The sequence below is a fragment of the Neolamprologus multifasciatus genome, chromosome 14 (genome assembly GCF_963576455.1).
Source record: "Neolamprologus multifasciatus chromosome 14, fNeoMul1.2, whole genome shotgun sequence".
NCBI classification, from domain to species: Eukaryota; Metazoa; Chordata; class Actinopteri; order Cichliformes; family Cichlidae; genus Neolamprologus; species Neolamprologus multifasciatus.
This window is the reverse complement of record NC_140452.1, coordinates 20,445,541-20,454,435: the sequence shown is the minus strand read 5'-3', so window position 1 is coordinate 20,454,435 and position 8,895 is coordinate 20,445,541. Positions and strand designations below refer to the sequence as shown.

At 40.6% G+C, this 8,895-nt stretch overlaps 1 protein-coding gene across 9 annotated transcripts in view; it reads left to right on the top strand.

Annotated features, from left to right (window-relative positions):
- The first annotated feature begins 521 nt into the window (after window positions 1-521).
- Window positions 522-8,895, top strand: part of mcamb (melanoma cell adhesion molecule b) — a 46,738-nt gene continuing 38,364 nt past the window's right edge. For 2 of the 9 annotated variants that reach the window (XR_014877914.1, XM_085184592.1), the window contains exon 1: window positions 523-914. Coding sequence is in view for 6 of the 9 variants with exons in the window: in XM_085184592.1 (XP_085040718.1) it covers window positions 851-914 (64 nt within the window). In the remaining 3 variants the exon portion in view is untranslated. The other 7 variants (XM_085184599.1, XM_085184597.1, XR_014877913.1 and 4 more) reach the window with 6 other exon arrangements.

The following is an 8,895-nucleotide window of genomic DNA, read 5'->3' as shown; positions in this document are numbered from 1 at the left end:
GAGAACTGCTGGGCTTGTGTGGCACTGGCACACAGAAGTTCGGTCTTTATCCTCAGTGTTTATAAAGTGTTAAGAGTTTCGGCTTCTCCACTTGCAGATAAGATGGAGATAAATCCTCATCCTTCTCTCTGCTCCTGCCTCCACACTCAGCTCCACCAGTATCTCCTTTATTACCTCAGCACAACACTGCAAACAGCCCTGATGTCAATCTGAAATGATCACCGAGCCAAAAAAACGCACCACATGACCTGAATTCAAACGGCGGGACAACTGCCACACCTTCTCACATCAATTTCCACACTAAATTATCCTCCACCAGTCACGGTCCCCTATTGAGAAAACATAAATTATGACACGCTTAGTGAGGAAATGTATCAAATTTGAGTCTTGGCAACGACCAAATAGTTGTAAATTATAACTTCACACTGTATTTAATTCCAGACCTCCGCCCTCCTCCACCGCCTGCTGCTCCACTCTCCGAAGGTCCTCCCTTCTATTTGCCCGCTGCAAAAAATAACCAACAGCTCACTGGAGCTGGAGCTTGGCTCTCCAGTGTATTTATCAAACTAAATGAGTAAAGAAATGACCGGGACAGAGTGATTTAAAGAAAATGAAACAATAAATAATAAAACGTGATGCCTTTCAGAGCAGCTCTCGGGTGACTTGTGCGGAAGGACTTTCTTTACAGCGTGTCTCTCCCCCTTTCTGCATCATTTGCCTTTCCACGCTGCGCCGCCACTCCTCTCTTTCACTCTGTACAGTTTTCCAGGAGGACCAGTTCCTGTCAGACTCCTTTTACACACACGCACACACACCTCATCGCGGACATCTGCAGCACCGACCGATAGTCATGGCTTTACCGGACACTGCCCCTCTGCTCGCGGGACTACTGCTCCTCTTTCATGCTTTTGGAGGTGAGGAACCAAGGCATAGTTATCACAGCTGTATGGGATATTTGTCGTACATGCAAATGTGTGTTTTTTTTCATGTAAGACAGAAAGGAAATCAACTAAGATGTTTGTCAGTAAAGCACCAGCTGTTAAACTGCAGTTTGTGTTCTGTGGAAATCCATCAGAGAAACCTTCCAAAGAGATTTCAGGAAGCTGAAAAAGTTGCAGCGCAGAAACTTTACTTTCTTCCAGGGCTCCTCATATCGAATTTTCTTCCAGCTGCAGAGATGTGACGCTGCACAGCCTCCTTCTTTTTACTTACATTACATTTGGCTAAAAGTAACAAGTCCTTCACACACTTGAGTTTTTGTAACCTGGGTACAAAGTTTCACATCCCTCATCTTTTGAAAGTCCATACAGAAAGTGCATTTTAGCACAGCTGCACGGCTATAATGGTGCAATATGTAGGTGAACTGATTTTCCTGTTAATATATGTTTAAATTCATGCGTATACATGTATGTATGTGGGTGAATGGTGAGCACAAACACTGACTTTGTGCTCTTGCTGTGAATGAACATGACACTCTTGTCACACCTATACAGTGAATAAAAATCTATTCTTATAATGAGAGATCATGATTTATATCATGTATGAAGCTGTGGTTAGTATGACTTGCTGTTTGCTTCATGTATTTTTAGAGGTGCAGTTGCAGTGAGGTGGCTCTCTGTCTGCTTTCTGTCAGCTCTTGTCTGTTCCCAGCAGTGATCGAGTGGCCCAGTGCCTCCCTGGCAGCGGTGAATGGCTCGGCTGTTTCTCACACAGAAACAAGGAGTCAAACATATCCCTAGCATGAGATACAGCTCTCACCACACTGGTTTATAATTTGACATTTGCATGTCAAAGGGATAGCGTACTTATGGTCAATGGGATTTATTTTGGATCAGTTGTGTGAGAGAACTGTAAAAAGTTGTGAGACCCACAGGGAGGTGCTGATGAATGCTATTTTTAGAGGGCATGAGAGTGTACATTTGTATGTGGTGTCTCTGGAAGTGAGAAAGGGCAGCTATCTGGGCTTTCCACAGTATGGTTTAGGTTTTAGAGACCTTTCTGATATTCCTGTGTTTTTTACTTGTTTGTTTGTACAAGAAAGCTCTAAGTGTGCTTTCCCCTGAACCCTTCCTCTCTGCAAGCCTCTCACTTCCCTCCTTTAGGAATGTGTTGCTCTCTCGTCTACCCCTTTTCACCTTTCCTTGAACGCCGTTTACCTAATGACCTTTCTGTACCTCATCATTGTATTGTGCTGACCTCCTGTTTGACTCCACACCCATTGTTTGTGATCACTTCAAGCTCTCTGCCCTTATAAAGTCTGTTTCCTGGACTTGCACCTCTCTGACTTTACAAACCTCCAGGAGTCATGCCTGTGCTGGCAGCTCCAATGCAATTAAATTGTGCTGATATCTGTTGACAGTAACATGGATGGTGAAAAATAACTGTTGATTCCTAACTATTAATCACAATCATGGATTTATTTTATACAATACCGTAAAATATTGAAAAAAAAAGCAGATCATAGATATCTTTTTGCCCGAGCATGAATAAACTAACCGTGTAGGCCATATTTTATTTACTTATTTACGCACTGCACGAGAGATGCACAATATGCTTTTGGCCACACCTCTTAATCTTTGATTTCAGGTGTTTTCCCATTATCACAGGTCTATAAAATCAAGAGCCTAACCATGCAGTTTGCTGTTACAAATGTTTCTGCAAGAATGGGTCGTTCTGAGGAGCTCACTGAATTCAACTGTTGTGCTGTAATAGGATGCCACCGTCAAGTCCATTTGTGAAATTCTTTCCCTTCTAGATAATCCACAATCAACTGTAAGTGATATTAATGCAAAGTGGAAATGTTTAGGAACGACAGCAACTCAGCCATGAAGTGGCAGACTATGGAAAGTTACAAAGCAGGGTCGCTGAATGTTGGGGCGAGTCGTGTGTAAGAGTTGTGAATGCTAGCATAACATCAGCAAAAAAGTGTGTGCAGGGAGCTTCATGGCATCGAGCAGCTCCTGCAGGTGTAATGTGTAGGTCACCCAGTACTTTTGTTCATATAGTGTATAATATGATCAAATTGGTTACTTAACACTGACACACACATAATACTGACTAGCTAACTGACTGAAATAATGGTAAAGAACTGGATCATATGAAGTCAGAAAGAGCTGATTCACCGTAAGAAGATACTGTAGAAATGTTGTAAATCTAGCTTTCAAAAAATAAGAATTAACACTACCAGTAGCCAAGGAAATAAAGACTTTTTTATGGTAATGTCACAATAACAACATGAAATAGCTTACTTTAGCATGTTGCACAGCTAATGTGGCTAATCGCTAGTCAACTGCTTGCGCACATGCCGGAGCTGCTTCAGAACTTTGAAACTGAGGAATATTCAGAAACTGTGGAAGCTTTGAAGACAGATTTGAAAGCAGTAAACTAGAACTAGCTGTGAGTTTTGTTTTCTGTTTTATCTTCTGTTTATCTGCTTTTCTTTTAGCCTCTATAGGTACAAATATTGCTACAATATGTAAACAATTTTCTAGTTAAGTTATTCTCATATTCATATTTTCTGTTGAACAGTGATGAAATATTAAGTGTAAATATTTTAAAAACTGTGCAGGTGTAAATTGCATTTCAGGGAACTGAAAACTGAGCTTTTGAAAAAACTCCTTCCAGGGTAAAGACTTTCAGAAACTCAGTTTCTGCATGTGGACGAGGAGAGCAAAGACATGATCTTGCAACTTAAACGATGTGCGCCTTTATCTTCTTTTTTACAGTTTTTTCTGAATGCTTAAACCCTAACTGTGATTCTTATAGCACAATTCCTAAAACTATTAACACTTATAGCAAAACCACTCACTGAGTTTGCAAAACTAAAAGCACAAACACTGCTTTGCACTCAGTTTGCAATTTTGTAACACACACTTTGCAAAACTGTAGGCACAACTCACTGCTTACACTCAATTACCAAATTTCCAACACACTCCTAGCAAAATTATACACATGTATGGCTATCATTAACACTATTTTGCCAACTGTCTGGCACACTTTCAGATGTGAAAACTGTTTTAGATAATTAGTCCACTTTGCAATCAGCCTAAGCACTATAAACAGGCCACAGGTAAGCTGTCTATGTGGAGTACAATGGAAGGAGCAGTAAGAGTGAGAAGAGTGAGAATCAGAGGAGGCCGAGGGAGAGGACGTGGAGGTGAAGAAGTTGGAGGAAGAGGACGTGGAGGTGAAGAAGCAAGAGGGTTAGAGGAAGTTAGAGGAAGAGGACAAAGAGGAGCAAGAAGAGGACGAGGAGGGGAAAGAGGAAGGGTAAGAAGAGTAAGAAACAGAATAACTGATGACATCAGGGCTACAATAGTGGACCATGTCATCAACCATGGGATGACCCTGAGGGAAGCTGGCCAACGGGTTCAGCCTAAACTGAGCCGCTACACTGTGGCAAGCATCATTAGGACATTTCGAAATGAGAATCGGTAAGTACTTTGTAGCACTGCCATACTCTAATGAGAAACACAACAGTACCATACATGCAAAAATACTGAAATTGTTACTTTACAGAATTGCTAGACGTCCAGATGTTGGGGGCAGAGGCAGAATGTTCAATTGACATCTGTACACAGAGAAAGCAAAAGCCAGATGTGTTTTGTATTCATACCATCAGTGTGCAGTTGGCGCATTGTGTGCTTAGTAGATGAGTAGTTAGTAGTTAGTAGAGTTAATCTAGCTGTGTTCGCTTTTGCAAGAGAACTACAATGTTTTGATAATTGGGTGACAGGTTTTCTTATTTGTGTGTAGAGTTTTGCAAAAATAGCCAATAGTTACAAAAAATGTGCTTAAGCAATCAGAAAAAACTGTAATGTCAGACTGTGATATTTCTAGGGTTCTGATTGGCTGACATTTTTGAATGATTAGGGTTATATTGCCACCGGCTGCACTAACATGCTCTTAATCAAGCTTGATATCACTTTTTCATGTGGATCTTTTTCAAAACAGAGATTTTTTTTATTGATTTATTTTTTAAATAAAGAAAGTGGAAAATACACATTTTAAAAAATACACGTGGACGCAGTCGTGAGAGTCGATCTGTGTTTCAGTGTTAAATCTACACCTTTTTGAAGTAACTGGAAACGCACTGAAATCTATGCCATAGCCTGATTTGCACCACCTTAGAAATGTTGTGTGAAGTTATCAGTTCTGGCAACAGATTTAAATAGTCTACACAGATTCAACAAAGAAGTCTAAACTAAACTTGAATCATAGAGGACCTACTTTAGAGGTTATAATCTCGTGCATTTGAGTTGCTGAGTACACAGTAATGCCTTGTTTGAATGAATGTGCTTATGGAGATGAATGAGTGCCTGTCCTAAAACTCCATCCAAGGACATCAGAGAAAAATTGCAGTTGTTGCTGGATTTTATCTTTGACTCTTGATAAGGAGAGAGTTCGTTTCCTGTGACATCACCTAATCAAGCCACTTCATGCAGCAGGAAGACCTCTCTCATTTAAAGGTCATCCTTTTCTGCTGCAGCTGAGACGCTGTGCCTCAGTTTCATGCGCTCAAAACAACTTCTGCTCTTCAGTAGAAGAGAGCCGGTCATGTACAATAAACGCCCTTGTTGTGACTTGACCGCAGCATAGAAAATTGAGGCCCAGTAATCTGGCAGAGCATCAGCAGAGTGGAGCACATTGGAAGTCTGTAAATTCAGCCTTCTCTGCGAGGACCGTGATTGCTTCATTTCTGTGCATATGGCCAGTTTGTGCAGAGGGACAGTCATTGTATTGTGACATATGGTGCAGTTTGGAGGACCTGGATAGTTTTCTGTTCCTTGCTCCCACTGAGCATTGAATGACTCGTGTTTAATTTCTGAAATTCCTCAGCCATTATTAGTAATTTACAGTAATTTAGTTCTGACATACTATATTCAATTCAATTCAATTCAATTTTATTTATATAGCGCCAAATCACAACAAAAGTCGCCTCAAGGCGACTATATTGGCAATATATAACACTCCCAATAATTTCAAGCACACCAGTGTCGCATATAATCTTAAAATTTATTTTGGCATACATATTACAATTGATGGAAGAATCACTATGACCTAAAATCAGGGTTGTTGCCTGGAGAAAGTTTGTCATAAGCACATGCTGTCTTATTTCGAGTGTTGAGCTGCACTGTTCCTATGCAACAGACTTATCAGGACACCCCAGAGCAAAGGAGCCATGCACTGCCGGTGCTTGATATGGGCAGTGAGAGTACAATATCAAACAACATTAAACAACATATATCCTGCTGAACATATGGCTGTTAGCAAGAGTGAAAAACAATCTAGATCCTGAAAAAGAAATCATGCAAACAGTAACTTTAAAATGAATATTAGTTTTCAGAGTATTAATGCACAGGGAAATTTTATAGTAAGACATTATATATAATATCCGCTGGAATATTCTGTTGAAGATTTCTTCCTGTTAAACTGGAGTTTTTCCTTCCTACTGTCGCCAAAGTGCTCCCTCATAGGGGGTCATGTCATTGTTGGGGTTTTCTAGGTTTTGTTTGTATCATTTTAAGAGTCTTTACCTTATAATATAACATGCAATGCTCAGAGAAATTGCAACAAACCCCCAAGAGCTACATTTTAGACTCTAAAGACCTCAGTTAGCATGCCAAACAATCAAATGAAGTTCATGACAGTACAGTTAGAAAAAGGCTGAACAAGTATGGCTTGTTTGGAAGAGTTGCTAGAAGACAGTCTCTTCTCTCTAATAAGAAGATGGCAGGATGGCTGAAAAGTTGCATCTGAACGAACCACAAGACTTCTGGAACAATGCCGTTTGGACACACAAGGCCAAAGTTTGATCATGATGCACAGCGCCATATTTTGTAAATACTAGATACGGCATATCAGCTCAAACAACTCATGCCAACTGTCAAGTACAGTGGTGGAGGGGTGATGGTTTGGAATTGTTTAGCAGCCAAAGGACCTGGCAACCTTACAGTCATTGAATGGATTATAAATCCCTCTGTATACTACAGTCTTCTAGAGTCAAATGTAAGGCCATCTGTCCATCAGAGTCCAAAGTTTGGCTGACATTGGTTCATGCAACAGAACAAAGATCTACAACATTCTGGTTGAAAAAGAAAAGACTGAAGGTGCTGCGATGGCCAAATGCTGTGATGGGAGCTGTGCATAAAAGAAAGCCCCCAAAACCTCAATGAACTAAAAGAAGAATGATTAAAAATTCCTTCACAACAATGTTAGAGTCCAGTAAACCTAATGTTGTTGAATCATGGCGTGTATTCATCTTTACTGTTCTTTAGCTGAACCCTTGAGTTATTTTTATGCAAAGAAAAACAGTTCAAGAAACAAAATGCATCCACCTTCGATTCTTCTGTGATATTTGTTGGGGTGTAAGCAGTAACTGATAAACATGACTGTCTATCTCACACCTTTAGGACTTTTTCTTAATGCTTCACTGCATTTTACCATGTCAGTGGGTCTGTTGTTTCCTTCTTTTTTTTTTTTACTTTCGTTTGAAACGCAGAAGTAAAAATATATAGAAATCTTGTGCTACCTTGTAGAGTAACTCAGACAGCAGTTTCCATTTGTGGCCACAGCTGTTGCACTTGAGCAAAAACTTGTAATACTTTGGCTTTCAGGCGGTGTTAGTAGTAACATGTAGTGCTTGGTGTAAGAGTCAGAAATGTTTTGTTTTCAAGTGTTTTTACGGATCCTGTGTTGATCCGGTGCTATATTTCCCTGCTGAGCAATATAATGGGTTGAAGCTGTGCACTTGGGAACCTGAATTGTTGAAGCAAAAGGTTTCCTTTTACTGTTTGATCTTCCTATTGATGGGAATAACATCCATTATCACCATTACCTGGGTCAATATAGCAAACCAGCGATGGTGAGGGTGGGGGCCTGTTACTGGTGGAGAAAGCTCCCAGGACTTTGTGCTGTTGTCATCGGGACCATTTTGTGTGTGCTTTGAGTAGCAGCAAATGATTGTTTGTATAATGTAGCTCCAGCAAAGAAACGTTCTGCAATCCAGCCTTGTTGAATGATATCTTAATATCAACAGTTTTTGTTTCCAGAGTGAGCAGTTTAACTTGTGTTTACTGTGAGAAGCAAAGGGAAGGAAGCAGATATTCGGCTATGTTCAGGCTTGGCGTATCAGAACAGGATACAATACAACTTTCTGTCAACATTTTCCCTCAAACAAGAATGCTTTTTTTTCCCTTTTGGAAAATAAGTCTGTAATTAAAGTGATTTCACAACTTCTACTGGTGGATTAATGTTAGAAAGCTCAAGCGTGCACATTTTCAAAGATTCTTGCAACTTTTTATGTTTTATTTTTATCACATGTGGGGTTTATAAGAACCACACCTTCAGCTATGCCACGCAGAAGGCCTCATAACTCAGCATCGGCCTCATCTGCAGATGTGCAATGAAGCATTTCATGGGATAGTGTTGATGTACCCTGATGTATGGCTCTATATTTGGCTGTGGGGCAAATCCATTCATATCAGGCAGTTTAAAGATCACCTCAGCTAGAACAGCGTTTCAGGAGTCAGCTCTCCTCCAACTATAACCACCTACTGCTGCTCTTATGGGCTTTGAAGTCCAGATCAGACGGACAGCTGCACACACCTGGTCCTGACAACACACTCCTGACTTGGAGACACATATAAACACACATACACAGAGCCTGCGTGCCCTCTCAGGTTAGCTCACTGCTACCACTTAATGACCTGTTGTCATCGTGTCTTATTTTTGTTAAAGCAGGGTTACTATTTCACACGGGTAACACTGAGTCACTGTGCAGCCTGGCTGTCTAAACTCACACCCATGCTGTTTTTAAGCTTTGCAGTTCTTGTTCACTATCTAAACATAAAACTGTCCCTGGGGCAGACTGAAGACATCCTGAAGTGAGCAAAC